This window comes from Cryptomeria japonica, chromosome 3 (genome assembly GCF_030272615.1).
Source record: "Cryptomeria japonica chromosome 3, Sugi_1.0, whole genome shotgun sequence".
NCBI lineage: Eukaryota > Viridiplantae > Streptophyta > Pinopsida > Cupressales > Cupressaceae > Cryptomeria > Cryptomeria japonica.
Genome location: NC_081407.1, coordinates 553,107,372 through 553,126,255, shown reverse-complemented (window position 1 = coordinate 553,126,255; position 18,884 = coordinate 553,107,372). Strand labels below are relative to the sequence as shown.

Genomic DNA, 18,884 nt, shown 5'->3' with positions numbered 1-18,884 from the left:
ATTACCGACGACAACATAAACATAATATACCAACATAACATAATGATTATTCCCGTCAACAATATTTTCTACATCCTCATCTTCTTCTTAAAAAGCTTCTTCTTGCTCCCTATTTTCTGTAGATAGATGAGCTTCCAAGTGGATTTGTTGATATTGTGATACTTCTTCCTATTTCATATCAATTACTATGTCTGATTTAATGAGAGAAGATTCATCAAATACTCTATCTTTGCTGATGATGATTTTGTGGGTAGTAGGATCCCACTATCTATATCGCTCATCTCCATTGCAATAACCAACAAAAATATACTTCTTGGATTTGGAGTCCAATTTAGAACACTTACCTTTAGCAATAAGAGCATATGCATAACAACTAAAGTTTTTGAGATTTGAGTAATCACAAGAATGACTTGTCCATACGTCTTCAGGAAACTTACAGTTTATTGCAACTAATGGTGATTGATTTATCAGATAGCATGTTGTATTGACTATTTTTTCTCTTGTTCCAACTTGGCATTAATGAGCATGCTCTCTCTAGAAGAGTCTTGTTCATGCATTTAGCAACACCATTTTGCTGAGGAATGCAAACTGTGGTTTTTATGCCTTTCTATCCTAGCTTTCTTGCAATAATTTTAAACTCCAAAGATGTGAATTTGCCTCCATTATTATTCTTAAACACTTGATTGACCTAGTAGTACTCTTTTCAACTAAAACTTTAAAATGCTTAAATAGACTAAACATATTAGCTTTACTTTTAGAATATAGGCCCACACCTCTGTTGAGTACGCATCTATAAATGTCACAAAATATGATGATCCTCCAAAAGAAACTATGGGGGATGGTCCCCAAACATTTGAATGAATATAATCTAGAATACCCTTACTTGTATGACTATCTATTTTATACTTTTGTTTACTCTACTTCCCAAAGACAATACTTTAGAAATTCAAATTCAAAGATTTTAAATTTGGAAGTATCTCATGGTTTATTAGTACCTTTAGCCCTTGCTCGCTCATATGGCCCAGTCATTGATGCCATAAACGAGTAGATTCATTTTCTTCCTAAAATGCCACCGCTACTTCACTTATTTCAATACTCCCTTCTAGCTTGTAAAGGTTACCAATATTTGTAGTCTTCATGACCACCAAAATGCCCTTGGATACTTTTAGTTTTCCACCTTCACATGTAAATTTATAACCTCTAGAATCCCAAAAGAAATTAAATTTTTTTTGAGTTCTGGTACATGTCTTTACCTCTATTAATGTTCTTACAACACCATTGAACATCTTAATCTGAACGCTCCCAAGTCTAATAGGCTTACAAGGAACATTGTTCCTATAAGAACACCACCACCATCAATAGCTTGGTAAGAAAACCAACTCTTATGTGGACACATTTTCAAGCTGGCCATCCATCCTTTCTAGCAGGTCGATTCACACACTTTGGAGTTGAATGTTAGGGCTTCAATTTAATCTTTTTGGACATTGTTGAAATCATTTCCCTTGGTCAAGGTGCCCACATTGCAAACAAATTTCAAGAGTTTTGGTTGAGTATTGAGTTTTTGGAGCAGACCACCCCTTCCCAGCTAGCCGTCCTTGTCTATGGTGGTTCAATTTGATATTTAAATCAGTTTGAGTTGAATTTTGTAATTGCTATCCTTTTCAGAGGTGGCGTCCAGGATAGTAGCTGGTGGTTTGGTGAGATGTTGACAGAGTTTGATGCCTAGAAAGAAGAAAGGAATATTTGGAGCCAACCGCCCCTGTATATTAGTGCCCAGTTTACTACAGAAGGGGGTTTTGTTAGTTTTTTCTACCTTGAAGGTGACTGTTTATGGATGACTATGTCTGATACAGTAGTCTGAGTGATCTAGAGGAGCTGATTTGAAGTCGGAGGAACGTTTTATGTGCATCACCATTGTTGGGGGCTGACTAAAGTCATTGGGCATTTTTTTTCAATATTTGCTGTTGACTGTCATCATTCTGATCCATCTGCTACATGTCAGAATCGTTTCATTTTGCTGCATGCTTAAGGGTATTTTGGTATGTTCGAGTTGTTGGTTCAATTCATTATCATTTCATGTTGATGTAGTTGTTGGGATATGTCAAAATCCCATGAAAACTCTAATCAGACATTTTATCAGCAAGAAAACTCTGTTTGTGTTGTCAAGTTATCCTCTTAGCTCTATTTAAACTTTCAAAAAATAATTCCAGGGTTACCTACTACATTGACAGCAACCCTGGCTTCAGATTTTGGTGTCAATTGTTAGGATTTGTGGGAGTACATATTTGAGAACCAACACCCACTATAACTCTTTGGTCGAAGGCTTGCTTCACGCCATCAATATTTGTTGGGGTTTGAACACACAACCATTACTCCTGTTTTCCAATGACTTAAGTTCTTAACCATTTGGTATACACCTTAGGGGCATATATTATTTATTGTTTATATATTTTTATTTATCTTGTATTCTTCTACTGTTAAGGATTAACTGTTAAAGTAATAAATTTAATTTTTTTACTATTTTTTATAATAAATATTTTAAATATTATATTTATATATTATATGTTCTACCATCCCCTACTATCCCCAAATTTAAGTCCATAGTTCCCTTGTTCCTGAAACCCGATCCCCTATCCTCACATCCTTTTTAAAACTGCATGGAACACTAGTCAGAAAATTAATTAAAAATTAATACATCAGAATTTTTAAGGAAGAGTGTTGCCGGGAATAATCATGATGTTATGTTGTCATATTATGTTTATGTTGTCGTCGGTAATAATGAGTTACGGCAGTCAGTTGGTTAGTCGTCCCGAAGGGCAGTTGGATGCGACGGTTGGTCGCACCCCTTTGGGTATTATATATTGCATACCGTTCCTTCATAGTGGCATCATGATAGTTGTGTCTGATGTAATGTTATAAGCACTTGATGTACATGGACTGTTGAATTAATACAAAGACTGGTTATTTAATATATTTCCATTATGTTCTGTGCATTTACTTTCTGCATTTAATCGTTTACCCGTATGTGGTAAACATTTGGCGCCGTTGCCTAGACATACTCGGGAGTACTCGGGAAGACGCGGATGGCGCATAGACACGATGGGCCTGCCCGTTGTTGAGATAAACCCAGAGGTCGACGACACGCAAATAGAGCTCTAAAACGGAGAAGACACTGCGACGAGGGAATTTTCAATCCTACTCCAGGTAGCCATCGAGACCTATGTCCGACGAGAAGCCACAAAGGCTGAAATCCCACCAAGTGCCGTGTGGACAGCACTAGAGGTTAGCCCGACAGTAAATCGGTTGATGAACCACCTCCCCTGGTTGCTTGCACAGGCATCGCTGGCACAACAAGCTCGCCTGGAGGAGATTGCCCAGGAAGAGCGACGCCAACAAATCCTCCAACAGTACAAAGAAAGCAGCCGTCAGGAAGAGTAGCGGGATGGCACGAGGCTAGGAAGGAATTGAACCCTGAATCCCATAGGGATAAAGGAGCATTCTATATTCAAATAAAGGTGTCATAATATTGACACGAGTTGTATCTGACGAAATGAATTAATAAAGGCGTGTTCTCGTTTATGTGTTGTGAATTATGGAAATGTATGGGAATTAATGCCCAACCTATTAAATAAAGATAGAAATAAGAAAGCAGAAACGAACGAGTGGGAGGCCGCGCAGAGGGCCTTGATTCCGGAGCAACAAGTAGAACGTAGACAGAGGCTGAGGCAACTTGCCGAAGGACGACCTGCCGAAGGGTGGCCCAAAGGGAACCAAGGAGGTGTCACGGAGGGTGCAGAAGCCGAGGGAAATTTCTACGCGTCGCTAGAACACCGTAGGGTGAGAAGCCACGAAGAGTTTCTGGAGGAAACAAGATTACGGAGGAATCTAGTCGAAGAGACCTGGGATCAGTTTAGAAACTTATCCCTTACGCCACGAAGTGAGGACCACCAAAGGGAGCCAGGAGTGGGTGCGGGTGAGAACGGAGGGGAGGACAACCATACGGTTGTAGGTGCCACACACAACAGGCAAAACATCGTACCTCCAGTCACCCACGCAGGACACACCATCGGTGTCGGAGGGAGCGACACACAAACACAACCACAATCACCTCCAAGAAGGCGACCCCCATTGATGGCGGGCAAACAGAAGTTGCCTAAATTCAACGGAGATGGCAACGATGACCCCGTACGGCACTGCCGTACATGTGAGACAATATGGTCAGCCAACGGGGTAGTTGACAAAGCGGATTGGGTGGTGCAGTTCCCTACCACCCTAAGAGGAGTAGCCATTGATTGGTACTCTGATGTGGATAAAGCAAAGGTGGGAACATGGGATGACCTACAAAAAGCTTTCGAGAAGGAGTTTCGACTCCTTCGAGATGATAATGAGATCGTGGCGGAGATATTAAGCACAAAGCAAGGAAAGCATGAGACAGTGTGAACATACAGCCAACGGTTAAAGGAGTTACTGGGGAAGATGGAGAACCAGCCGACTTACGGACTAAAGAAGAGGTGGTTCGTGGAAGGGTTGTGGTCATCCCTGCGGAGAAAGATGAAAATTGTACCGCCCACCTCATACGATGACGTGTACAACCGCGCAATGGATTTGGAAAGTGAAGGAAAAACATCACGGAAGAAAAAGGAGAAGTCCTCGGGAGAAAGCAGCAGTGACGAATCATCAAGTAAGAAGGTGCAAGCTCTTCAAAAGGATATGCACCGTATGTTGAAGGAATTTAAGAACATGAAAGGAAGCACAAGCAAAAACGAAGACGTGTGGTGCACTGATTATAAGGAAGGTGGTCACACAAAAGGCACCTGCCTGAAGAAGGCATTTTGCAAAATTTGCCAGATGTTGGGACACGCTGTCAAAGAATGCCCCTACAACATGAAACACGAAACCAACAAGTATTGCTTATGCAGGAACAACCCACTACGTCAGGCGGTACCGGCAGCTCCCAGGCGAACAACAATGCAACATTGGGAGGCTACCAAGATAACCGGTGGGGAGGACGAAACAACAATAACAATACAAGGAGCCAGATCCAATACGACTCCAAAGGTCGACCGATGGTACAATGCAGAGCGTGCAACTAGTGGGGGCACTTTGCCCAAGACTGCACGAAGGGAGAGACCACACAATATTTGTGCAAATGGTGCGGACCGGGAGACCACGAAGACGCCACCTGCCCGAAGTCCGGCGTCAACTTGCTCAATATCGAGGAAACCAAAGAAGAGGAAGTGCTGGCCGTAACCTGCGCCCAAGCCAGACATGCAATGTGCCCAGACCCGGAGACAGAGAAGCGAAGGGTACGGGAAGCACAGGAAGAAATTGAGAAAGAGACACGAGAAAGGGTGAAGGCGAAGGGTATGGTGGGTACTTCCAGCCGATCGGAGGCGGAGGATGCTATACTAAATCAAATTTTAAAATTAAAACTGGAGGTGCCTGTGAAGGTACACGACCTCCTCCAGACGATGCCTCAATTACGAACGACGTTGCTGAATAATCTCTCCCAACCACGCACCAATACCAACCACCGCACAGATGTTCCTGGGGGGTCTGCAATAGACCCCATGCTGTTGGCAGTTAACACTAGAAGGAACCCGACCATTGTGGAGATGGGTATCCTTGGCACCATTCTAACCGATACCATCGTCGATGGCGGATCAGGAGTGAATGTTCTTCCAGAAGAAACCTGGCGGAAGCTGGGGAAGCCGACGCTGTGGCCATCTACATTCAATCTACTGGGAGCAGATCAACATGGAATCAAACCCATTGGGACACTGATGGGCCAGCAAGTTACCATCGGGACGCAACCCTTCATACTGGACTTCGTGGTAATCCCACTAAAGAAAAAAGGGTATGATGCGATCTTAGGGAGAGGGTGGCTAGTGGCAGCCAAGGCCACCCACAACTAGAAGAAGAACACTCTGTCTATGGAGAATGGAGGAAGGAAGTTTATCATAGACCTCGAGACACAGTTGGTTAGTGAGGAACTAGCATCATCTTCGGAATTGGAGGGTGAAGGAGAAGGCGACCTGAGGAACGAAGGACGGGGCTGCAGGGAGCCCAACGACAAAGGGATTCTCAAACTAGGAGAGTGCTCCGAGGATGAGACGGGGTCATTGAACGGGCTCTTCCACTGGCAGATGGAGGATTACGAAATGTTCCAAAGCTACAGGCTCGAAGTAGAGGAACCAGAGCAAGCAACAGAGGAGGTGTACCTGGCGGAATACAAAGAATATTGGAAGGGAGACGCCCCAAACCTCGGTGACGTAGATAATCCGAAGATCATTCGTGTCGGCAACGATTGGAACCCTGTGTGGAAGGCCACAACCTTCAAAATCTTTATTATTCTTCTTCTTATGTACGGGAAGGAGACTGTGGTCCCTATAGAATTTGTGGTTCCAAGTCTTTGGATGGCCATTGAAAATAGACTTGCCACCAACAGGTCCAAATTGAAACCCTACCACGAGAAGCGCGCAGGGGACCCAAGAGGCCGGAAGGACACCCGAGAGTCCGGAGGAGAACCCGATAGGATGGAAGGGGACCTGAGAGGCCGGGCAGGCGACTCGAGAGGCACGGGACCAAAGCGGGAAACTCTTGGGCGAGGTAAACCGAGAAAGGGCGATCCCAGAGGCACGAAACCCTAGCCGAATCTAGACACTTAGGAAAAATAAATAAAAAAATTGAAGAAAGCCACAGTGGTACCACTAATCTAGACACTTAGGAAAAAAAAATAAAAAAATTGAAGAAAGCCACGGTGGGACCACCGTACAGTGGTACCACTGTGCGGTGGCAACGCCGACGGTGGGACCACTGGCGGTGGAACCACCGTGCAGTGCAACACCGACGGTGGGACCACCGACAGTGGACCACCGAGCGGTGGAAACCACCGTGCGGTGGATACCATCGGCCACGCAAGAAATAAAACACGTAGTAGCCCCAAACGCACAGGCACACAAACACGCACTCCACCCAACAACGCAGCACACAAGCACAGGAAAGGCATACACAGCCATCGAGGAGGTAGTTAAGCGTTCGGCGTGCAGAAGGAGGCCCGTACGGTGTGTATGGTAGACGGTTGGTCGTGTATTCCATATGGGGTGATCCATATGGTGGAGGGGTGTTGACCGCACGAGAAGGTGGCCGTACGATTGGAGGTGTCAGTGCTGTTGATTGACCGTACGAGGAGGTTGTATGGCCAGGGTGCCATCGGGAACATTACAGTGGAAAAAAAAAAAAAAAAAAAACGACGACGACCAGATTGAAAAATGGAGCCAGGACGCTGAAAATATTAGAGTGGGCCGCTGCCCCCAGACCCCGCGAGGGGCACTGCCCCTCGACTCCGTTGGGGGCACTGCCCCCAGACCCCCAGTTTATTTTTGAGCTACAGTACACTTGTTGGAGTTGGGCGAAGGGCATCAGAGAAGGCACGGTAAGTGTTGGGTTGTCCCATATTGTGAGAAAGAAGCCTGTAGCTAAGCATTGGCGGGGAAGCCATAAGCCATAGAGGGAGGCGGATTTGGAGGTTGCGAACAAACAGAGTTTGAGGGAAGGCATTGCAAGAACACGAAGTCATACTGCACCTGAGAGTTATTCAGTTCAGTTATCAAACTTTGGGGAGTGTGATGGAGGATTTGAGGCGTCTCCTAGCCTTTGTGCCCGAAGGTTGTGGCCACTTCTAGGCACGAATGGTACACTTTGAGGAACTCAGAGTATGTCTCGGCTGGACGTGAGGTTGCCTTGGTGGATGCATAGAGGGCTCGGGAGGAGCTGACCACCAGGTTGGAGGCAGTAGTAGCATGAGACTCAGCTCAGTGTACCCAGGTGTTGGATGCCGAGAGGGCAGCGCGGGTGGCTATTGAGGACAAATTGGCTAGGGAGACAACATCATTTGAGTAGCAGTTGGTGGAGGTTGAGACTGAAAAATGTGTTTTGCAAACAAGTTTGGTTTAGGCACAGGAGGACTGTGATGTCAAAGGAAGCAATAATGGTGCGATCCGCACTTGAGCATCAGATGGTAGCAGAAAAGGGTTTTTAGGCAAGGACACAGTAGGTGTATGAGTTCCACGCTCGACTAGCGTCAGCAGTTCCTGCCGTTCATCTCTATTTTGTATTAAGTCGTTCGGAGTCGACTTCTTTTCTTGGGGGGGATGATGTTGCCGGGAATAATCATTATGTTATGTTGTCATATTATGTTTATGTTGTCGTCGGTAATAATGAGTTACGACAGTCGGTTAGTCGTCCCAAAGGGCAGTTGGACGTGACGGTTGGTCGCACCCCTTCGGGTATTATATATTGCATACCGTTCCTTCGTAGTGGCATCATGATAGTTGTGTCTGATGTAATGTTATAAGCACTTGATGTACATGGACTGTTGAATTAATACAGAGGCTGGTTATTTAATATATTTCCATTATGTTTCCTGTGCATTTACTATCTACATTTAATCGTTTACCCGTATGTGGTAAACAAAGAGGACAAGGCTTTTGAAAAAACCACAGTTATTTGAAACTTCTAACCCAATTGATTGAAAACCAGCTGGTTGGTTCAAACTGGCATAGCCTAATGTCTAGGCCATTTTCCTAGTTTTTGCTTCTCTGATTGAAGCTGATTAAGAGCAAATTCATGGGATGAATTTAGCGAAATTAGTCTTCTAATTTAACATTGAGTTAAATTAGGGAGTGAACTAGGGTGCTGAGTTGAGTACTGACTAGGATTGTCTGCTAGTTCAACTGCATGGGGAAAATACTATGAATTATCCATATTACAAATAATTGTTTCCATAATCATAATAATCTAACCCGAGCTACCTAGCTAGACTAAGGTAAACTTAGAATGATAAGGTGTATAAATGTTATACACAACATGTACAAGCGCAATATGATCTTATTTGCAATTTGGTGGCTGGGTTATTTTTCTCTTGTAGAGTGCAGTTAATAACTTAATAACAAAGGATAAATAATGAAATAGTTCTGGTTTGATTCCAACTTTCCTCCTTTAACATGTGCATCCACTGGTTAGAATTAAGAACTTTAAGCAGTTAAACAAAAAGGATCGATAACAAACTATTACATTCCCATTAAATCTCAAAATTATGGCAACCATGCACAGCAGTTTGAGAGGATGAAGGCGATTCATTGTTTTCAAACTCTTAAAGCCTAGAGTCTATTCCCTTCCAAAATGTTGTTATGACCTTACTCATAGCCTCTTTCATTTAGTTTTGTGTTTTGACATTTGAATTGAACACCACTCTGTATGAATGCAATGAGAAACCCAGCGGGCATTCTAGAGTCTTAGCAGTGACTAGACTCTTCTTATTTATGAGTCTGTATTGGGATTCTCGGTCTTGCAAGTTAGGATCCAAATCTGAAACAAAGATTTATGAAATCAACTTAGTCGTAGAATGTTTTGATGACACTATGCAACTTCAAGTCTTTTCATATTGAAAGAAGCAATATTTGTTTTCTTTTAAAGGTATACAATGTCAGTGATTGTTTTCTAAGTATATGTAAGTATTCAAATTTGTGTATGCATATTACCATGTGATGGTCAAAATCTCAATTTTGAACTTCTCAATCACCAGGCTTTGAATTATAGAGTTTGTTGCATCCTATATAACATACATTTTTAAAATTCATGTCTTGAACGATCCAGGCTGCTTGGATTTATACTTAACAAAAAACAATATAAGGTTAGTTGATTTTTTGTTTTCAAGACTGAAGCATATTCATTATAATCTCAGGAACTAGATAGAATGAGGGAGGAAGCTAAGTTGAAGCAGTTGCCTCCAGTGTATACAGGCAAGTGGGCTTCAGCTACAGATGAAGAAATTCAGGAAGAGTTGCTTAAGGGGACACCATATACATTCCGTTTTCGAGTTCCTAAAGAAGGGAACATGAAAATTAATGATCTTATCCGTGGTGAAGTAAGTCAATTGTACCAGCCCCTATGGTTAAATGAACATGGAGAAGTTTATGTCTGGTAAATAGTCAAATGTAATGTTCTGATAGCAATTTTCAAATTGTCATTGAAGGTTTCATGGAATCTGGATACACTTGGTGACTTTGTAATTATGAGGAGTAATGGACAGCCTGTCTACAATTTTTGTGTTGCTGTGGACGATGCAACCATGGAGATTTCTCATGTTATAAGGTTAAATACTTTCTTGCTTTGTCTAAAGTTCAATTAGTTGTGGCATGCTAGCAGGTTAATATAATATAACTTATTAGATAATAACAGCTGATTTGTCATGTCTCTATTCTTTTTGTTGTTCTAAATGCTTTTTTGCCATTTTTAATACAGGGCAGAGGAACACTTGCCAAACACATTGAGGCAGGCACTAATCTACAAAGTACGTTTTGAAGTTTTCTAGATGAGCTTGCATTTAAAAGGATAGAAATCATATTGCAGTATCTTATCTTATGCCTGCGAACATAATTGAAAAAAGAGAATAACTTTTTTATGCAGGCCTTAGGATTCTCAATGCCTTATTTTGCACATGTATCTTTGATCCTTGCCCCAGATCGCAGTAAACTATCTAAGCGGCATGGTGCCACGTCAGTGGGACAGGTTGGTTGTCCATCATGTTTTGCATTTTCAAATGGAAATGATTATTGTGAACATAATTGCATGTAGTTAATGAGATTTTCTGTTTTCGCAGTTTAAAGAGATGGGGTACTTACCCGAAGCAATGGTGAACTATTTAGCCCTCTTGGGATGGAATGATGGCACAGAAGCAGAATATTTTAACATTGAACAACTGAGTAGGTCCCTGTTTTCTTTGTTATGTTATTCATACCATAATCCCAGTATTAGCTTGTTTCCCAGCGACAATGCATGCAAAAACATAACATTTTAATGCTAGTTTGTGTGATTTCAACTTGGATAAAAATTTACATGCATCTTCCTGCTGACTTCTCTTTAATGGCCTATTATGCAAGTACATAGATATATTACTTTTTCATAAGCCTCCTTTCTCATTCCTTGATTATTTCATTGACTTGATTAGATTTTATGAGATGATCTTGGATTTTTCTTTATCCTGATCAGATTCTGGCCTTATGAAAAGCCAGTTAATATTTTGGAGGAAAGTGAGTTTGGAAATAATAAAGTTACCTTCACTTATTGTAGTGCTAAGTTTTCTTTTTGCAGTAAAAATTTTTTCAGTTGATCGAATTACGAAAAGTGCAGCTATCTTTGATTTGGCAAAATTACGGTATATGTCTATTCTCTTGCATTCTTATGGAATATCTATATGTTCGGTATTTTTGATCTATTGTGTTTCTTTATCCATGATACTTTTCTTATAGAAGCATCTGTTTTTCTTTGTAAACCTTGTGCGTAGCATTTTAGGTTAGGTTAGGTTATGCAGTCGTTTCTCTTCTTATCAGAAGGTAGAGGTGATATGAATTCCTTGTTTCTACGCATGGAATTTCTTGTTTCTCTGACTATTACTCACTGACTCAGTCTATGATATTATGTTTCTCCTGACAGGTGGATGAATGGGCAGCATTTGAGGTCCCTTCCATCAGATGAGTTAGCCAAGCTTTTAGGAGAGCATTGGAAGAAAAGTGGCATTCTGTCTGAATCTGAGGGTTCTTTCATACATGTAATATGTTTAACATTCATCAAAGCCTGACTCCTATACTTTTTCTATTGTTTAAGACAGATATTTTTGAGGAGACATTTTTCTCTTTATGGTGAATTTGATGTGCATGATTGAACTGAACCATAAAACCATTTTGGTCTCCTCAAATTAAGAACATGTATGCATTTGTGGAGATTATTTTAGCTTATTCCCTTTCTAAGTATTCATGTTTTACTGTCCCGCTATAAATGAAGAGCTAAATGTCCATTGTTTTGATATGAACTATAAATTCCAAGCATACCACAAAGGTGTGCCCTAGGCCTGGTATGGTGTCAAAAATTACTACATCCCCAAGCTTGTGGACGCCACCCCTCTTTTTGGCATGTACTAGAGAGACATCCTGGGGATGGTAAGACATCAATCAACTATCTTAGGGACAAACACATTTAATACATCATCCAAATTTTAAATGGAGCCCCATCTATGTTCCTAACCCTAATCCAACCCTAAACTCACTTATTTAATATCCATTTTTATTTTGTTTAAGTTATTTGTTTGTTTTTGGTAATTTAATTTTAAACATTTATTTTATATATTTTAAGTAGCCCTCCCCAGATATTTGAAAATTTATTGCTGCCCACCCGGTTCCAGAAACTCTGATAAGCACAGTTCAGACTTATGGATACAGTCATTGTCAAATGTGATTCGGAAGGAATGTATTAGTTAGGTCTCAGGAGTTTTGTTTATTTTATGTTATTTTTTTTTTTCTTGACAGTGGAAAACTCATGTATATTGTGTATGTCAGGAAGCAACAGAGCTGTTAAAGGATGCGATTGACTTGGTACCAAGTTCAGATCAAGCACTTCGGGATTTATTTTCATATCCATTGCAATCTACTTTAATGAGGTAGGACATAGGTTACAGCTTAGCTGCTTGTTTATTATTGATTTTAAGAAACTTTCTGATTCCATGGGTGCCGATTCGGGGTAAGTTGTGATCTTATATTTGAGCATTTATATTTTCTGAGTTATTGAGCATGATACTTCCTTTTCAGATTAGATATGTTATAAATTGTGATCAAACTTATGATCAAGTTGAATTTAGTGGGAAGCAGTGAAAAATATTAGAATAAAGCTGTTTCAGATATTATATAGAATTAAGAACTTTGGGTCTCTTGTTGTTGTTAACCTTTGCAGTCCTGAAGGAAAGGAAGTTATAAATGATAATCTTGTCGAAGTTATAGAAGCTCTATTGTCTGAGGTTGATAGTGGAAATTTACAAAATGCCCTTGAGAGTGGTCCTTCTGGCTGGCAAAACTGGGTTAAGAGTTTTGGGAAGGCATTGAAGCGAAAGGTGTGTGCACACACAATAATATTGGTCATCCAAGAATGTTCTACTTTGATCCTTTAGGCATATATTTCCTTAGAAGCACATTTTTAATAGCAGTTCTGCATATGATTGCAGGGAAAAAGACTGTTTATGCCATTGCGTGTGATACTCACTGGCAAACTTCATGGTCCTGACATTGGAGCCACCATTCTTTTCTTACATAAAGCAGGCAATTCCGGAATCATTGCATCATCTGCAGGTTTTATTACATTGGAAGAGCGTCTTCATGTTCTAAGAGAACTTGATTTAAAAATATTTTCAGAGGAAAAAATGGCAGTTTCTAGTGCTGATGAAAGTGTAAAGGTCATTTCACATTGAAATACTTTTTTGGTGACAGTGATGCCTCAAAAGTCAGATGTGTGGACTGTATATAATGATAACTAGTCTTTTTTGAAATTTCTACAATATCTATATGAAATTTCCCTCTATTCATGGGATTCTGTTGGTGGTTAGATTTTTTTTTTTCAGATCTGTCTTTTGGTTAGTTTTATAGAATGATCTTTTGGAGAAGCAGCATATTGTTCTTGTTCTCAATGGAGCAGCTTAATCTTTTTCAAGTGTCAAGAACAGTTTTTTATTTTTATTTGTGCTCAGAGAAAAGAGGTTATTGTAATGAGAGCGGTTCAGTTTGGTTGAGTGAGAGTTGTATTGTTACTCTCTCTTGGGTGTTTTAGTGAAACGGATTGTGACTAAGTAGTAATAGTGAGTCAAAGACCTTGTATGAGTGTTTGTGCATGTTTTTTTATGTAAAGAACGTCCATGAAGGCTTCAAGAAGGCAATTAACCTATAATAGTTGGAGTTACTTGCATGAGGAGAAATTTTCCCCTATTTTAGTTTTTTTCCTATTTGGGTTTCTTGAGGTTAAACCCTGTTCTGATATTTGTTTTTGTTTTTTAGCTCTTGTTATAAACCACATTCTTTCTTTTTGCTAATGTCACAGCGATTGGTTTTTCTTTCATTCGCATAAGGGACAACTTATCTACAAGATTTGTGCTGATGAATCAAGTAATAGAATATCCGTACTAATTACATATTAGACTGGCATCAAAGCATGACTTTTGTGTTCATTGTTGTGTAGCTTTGTTTGGTTTGTATGTCGTGACAATTTTTTAACATATTTATGCCCATTATGAGAGCAGCTAGTGCTATCGAAAGTGTCTTGATTAATTTTAACACGAAACATCCACAATAAGGTGAAATGGAAGAATTAAAAACATGGCTCTTGAAGAATGAATATTTCTAGATGATGAAGAGATTCAATAAGCCAAAGGAGAATGTCTTGAACATTTCTCACCCCACATAGAAGTATGAAAGGTTGGAAAAGATTAGGGATGCTCACAAGGGTAAATTAGGATTTTCAATGGAGATATGATAAACAAATGAAGAGGTGAAAACTTTTATGATCATGAGAAACCCATGCCAACTAAACCTAACTTCCATGCAAAGTAGAGGCTGAAATAGAGATTCAACCTTAAAAGGTTAAGTAAACGCTTAAAATTTGCCCACTGGTTAGCTAAATTAGAGTTATCTTTTCAATTTTATTCCATTAGTGATTTGAAAAGGATCTGTTTTTGGTGCTTATTGGCATGTTTTGGATAGATGACTACTTGTATCCTTGAGAGTGATTAGGGTTATAGGACATCAATGTGTAGATCTTGTATGCAATTTTCAAAACAAAGTAATTTGTTGGTGAAATTATTAGTTTGTGAAATTATAACACATTTAATTGGAGTTTGTATATGAAAGGGGTTTCTCTAGGGTATGTCGGTCCCAAATTCATGGTGTCTAAATATCTCATGTTGTCTCATCTTTCATATCCCTTAATTTTTTCTTGTCATTTTTCTCTCACATTATGACACTAACTATATACACAGTTGACTAGTGTGTGGCATAGCTATCATTGTCTATGAATCAATTAATGAAAATATAGTTTTAAAATCAATTAATGAAAATATCAAACTTCTCTAGAAAAATTGAAGTTAGATTCTCATGTTCTAACTTGGTTTGCAATTATGTTCACTTTTTTGTCTTAAAAATTCGGAACACTCAATCATTGTTGTTTTGCTATAATTCCTAATTATTTTCTCTCGATCCAACTTTGCAATTCAAATATAAATTTGACTCCAAAAGAGGAATCAAGCACATGAATCCAATCAGCATCTCAACCCTTTCTTTAATTTAATTGTGGTTAGATCTATTGGTTTCTATTCCTCTTTTAAGTGTGAAGGGTTAATCCCATGAAATTAGTGGTTTTACCTACATTTTGGTGAAGACCTGACTTTCCACCTGTCACACCTCTGAAGGATTTGTAGCTATCCCAATCTACTAAAAGTTACAGGTTTGTGTAAATATGGAGTATTCATGGTGGATTCATAGTTGCACATAGATGGTTTTGAAATTATTGCATGCCTACCAAATATGTGTTTTGTAGATCTGTGGAAAAGATTGTGTTCATACTTCTAGAGCTTTATAGATGAAGACAATCTTTTAGATTTGCAAGAATGCTTTTTAGTTCCTTGACTTTGGTGCTCAGTTGTGGATTTGTTTGGAAAATCAGATCTATTGCTCATTTGGTGTTTGTCATGAAAATTTATAGGTTATCCTCTTTGATATCTCAGTTTGAAGTTTACAACTGCGACGATGAGTTTGTATTTTTCAATTTGGATCTACGACTTATGTGATTGGTAGATATGTGCAACCTATTGATTATAGTGGGATGACATAGATGTGAATTGTCTATATCCACAAGGTTTGATTCAACATTGATGCAAACTTTGTTAGTTGACCTTGTTTGTGGTCATTTGTACATTGGTATGGTATTTTGTGATGAGAGGATAGATTTTATTTTTGGTATGCTAGGACTTGTATCATGTTGTTTATCTTCTAGTTTTGGTGATCTTGATCTACTTACTATTGTAGATATTGCAAGTGTGGTATTTGATTGAATTAGAGGCATGGATGATCTTCATTTATGATATGGTTATCATGATGTCATGTCAAACATGGTTAAATTTCAGAGTTACACATTCAATGGGAGATTTTGACAGTAGTGGTTTATTCTCTTGGCTTGGAGATATTGGTCTTACTTTGGTGTTATTGATATTTCAGTTGTATGTTTGTAAACTTGGATGATCTTTGGGTTAGGAGGAAGTTTTATCATGATAATTGGAAAGCTCGGTATCATAGTGCATTGGGAGCTTGGGTAGTGATTGTAAATTCATTACTTGGTGATGGATGATCTTCCCTAATGTTTGCAGATGTTTTGAAGGAGATCTTAGATCTTGTTGTAGCAGAAGAGTTCTTTCACATTCACAATTTTATTGTTAGGAGATATTTATCTTCATGTGATTGAAGATCTTGACTTCTTATTTAGCCATGGAGGACTTTTGGAAGCCTTTGGTTGAGGTGTCAGTTTATGAATTGTTTTTGGCAGTAGGTGATCCTTGTTTGATATGATGATTGTTATTATGTCTTGGTATACTCTTGATTACTAGTTTAGAGTTTTGGCATGATATAGCTATTTGATATGTTCATACTAGAGCATGTGATCTCTTAGGAGGAGATGTTTCAATCATGGTGTCATGTTTATGTTCTTGATTCGATGGTTGGGATTATGATATTAATCTTGGTTGGTTCTCTTTGTATTGAGTACATGATTATTTTCTTGATTACTTCATGATGATGCTATGTTGCATTTGGAGTTTGGATTGGATTGATCAACTAGAGTTCTCTTGTGATTAGAGACATGTGTTGAGATGGTTAGTGGTTTCAATGGGAAGATTGAGGTGTTTTCACCTGGTATGGAGTTGAGAGAATATTGTTCTTGGATGAGTCATGATGACTTGGATATCTTGGAGGGGCATTTTGATTCCCCAGTAATAGTCTACTCAGTGGTTTATCACTTGAGAGGTATTGTCCATAGTTCCTTTTAGGTAAGATTTATGCTTGTCTTTCATAGATATGGATCTTTAGTTATGGATGGATGGTTAGTTCTGGAGGATTCATTTTGAGAGATAAATAACATGATTATCTCCTTGTGTATATGAGTTATGATGTCATTATGAGGATATTAGGAGATGATTTTATTAGGATAATTTGCTTCTTTGAAAATGATTACTTTGGATTTGATCTTCCTTGTCTTGGAGAAACTTACATCCATAACAATGGTATCTTATATAATTTTTGTTAACCTAATGAGATTGAACGTTTGGGTTTTGTTGAGGTTTTTTGTTGGGGACCTTGTGAAGGAGATCTCACTTGATACAACATAGCACTTTAAGGTGTTTGTAGAAGGACATGACTGTGATATGATTTACATGACTTCTCCTTGTTAAATAGCTACTTTCTAGAGGTTTGTGGTCACGTGCTTTATTGTGATGGACTTGGAAGAGTTATGGTTACATGTTATCAAAGATTATGCAATAGTTTGTGTTGCATGTGTGTGTCATTTTGATTGTTCTTTGTTAGTACACGGTTTAATTGTTTTGACACATTTTTGATAGAAGTGTTGATTGGTAGACTTGGTATGCCATGATTTATTTTTAGTTTTGACATTACCCATGCAGTGGGAGTTCCTATATACATACATCCTCCATTGATAGCTTTTATACATGGAGCTTGTGATTGCAATTTATGGGTTGACATGTTATTGGTTTGAGTTCTAATGTTTTAGATATATCTGAGGCATGGGTGATTGAATGGATTGGCAATTGTCGTGGTTGCCTTTTCCAGTCATGTGGTTTTTTTGGTTGAATGTTAACAAGCAATTTTGGTTGTTTTTCTAACTATTTTGGAACATTCATGTTCAATCTTGTTAAGGGGGGGATTTTTTGAACTTTAGATTTGTGTTCTGGTAATGGGTTTGAAGTTGTATATATTAATGTTTCAATAAAGCTTGTGAGCATAGTGATTTGTGACAACAATTTGTATATTTTTTATCACCTGGATTTGATGCTTGTGCTCTTTGGATCGATGCCTTTTTACCTTGGCTTGTTCATTTTCATCATAGCTAGTATGCTGGAGAATGAGAGAGTTCTTGCTTGATATAGTGGAGATACTATATGTTATTTCAAATATATTGTTGGAGCACAAGAGCATGCTATATATTCATGCGATTTCATGGATGGTTATGATGCATCTGTTTGTTTGGCCCTTTGCAATTAAATATTTTTTAGATTGGTCATGGTAAGGTGTTCAACAAGTGGGAGAGCGTTGGGGATTAAGGTGTCTCAACCTTAAACATTCCTAACATTGTATTATTTATTTAATGCCTTAATTGTAATTTCTTACTCATTGTAGTTTGTCATCTAGTGTGACATGACATTAGTGAGTTATCTTCGCATTGGGGGGTGAAATGAAGGATGACAAGAATACATTTTATCCTTATATGGGTATCTAGGCATCCTACTTTTGTAGAGATGTTTTGTCATGCGTCGACATCTTAGAAACCTATGTAAGTCATTATTGTACATGACAAATTCTTATGATAGGTGATGATGGATTCTTATCAAAGTTGTACAAGTGCTAGATGGCATGTTGCATTGACAAAATGTGTACCTAAGTTTGAAGGCATGTAAGAGGGGTTAGAAAATGATGCACAAGTGCCATTTGCATGCTTACAAGTGGATGGAAAATATGTCACAAGGATTTGGACGACCCTCTCTTTTGGCTTTGTCTTGAAGCTACTTCAAACTTGTATTTCTCTATATATTATGTATTTGATGTGGGATTGAGAGAGGAGAGGAAAATATTTATTTGCATGGTTATGCTATCATATTTCCTCTATAAGAGTGAGATGTAGACTCCATGTAAAGATTTAGAGCTTACAAGTGTATTGTAAATATTTTTTTTCAAATTAATATTGGTTTGATGCTTTGGAGTGGGGATTTTTTCACTAGAAAGCGT

At 39.0% G+C, this 18,884-nt stretch overlaps 1 protein-coding gene across 1 annotated transcript in view; it reads left to right on the top strand.

Annotated features, from left to right (window-relative positions):
* Window positions 1-13,431, top strand: part of LOC131029890 (glutamate--tRNA ligase, chloroplastic/mitochondrial) — a 52,372-nt gene extending 38,941 nt beyond the window's left edge. Inside the window, exons 4-13 of the mRNA XM_057960550.2 lie at window positions 9,746-9,928; window positions 10,037-10,155; window positions 10,306-10,354; window positions 10,471-10,572; window positions 10,664-10,766; window positions 11,155-11,218; window positions 11,497-11,611; window positions 12,396-12,496; window positions 12,787-12,943; window positions 13,055-13,431. Coding sequence (XP_057816533.1) covers window positions 9,746-9,928; window positions 10,037-10,155; window positions 10,306-10,354; window positions 10,471-10,572; window positions 10,664-10,766; window positions 11,155-11,218; window positions 11,497-11,611; window positions 12,396-12,496; window positions 12,787-12,943; window positions 13,055-13,297 — 1,236 coding nt within the window. The 3' untranslated portion in view covers window positions 13,298-13,431. The remainder of the gene's footprint in view (window positions 1-9,745; window positions 9,929-10,036; window positions 10,156-10,305; window positions 10,355-10,470; window positions 10,573-10,663; window positions 10,767-11,154; window positions 11,219-11,496; window positions 11,612-12,395; window positions 12,497-12,786; window positions 12,944-13,054) is intronic.
* Window positions 13,432-18,884: the final 5,453 nt, after the last annotated feature.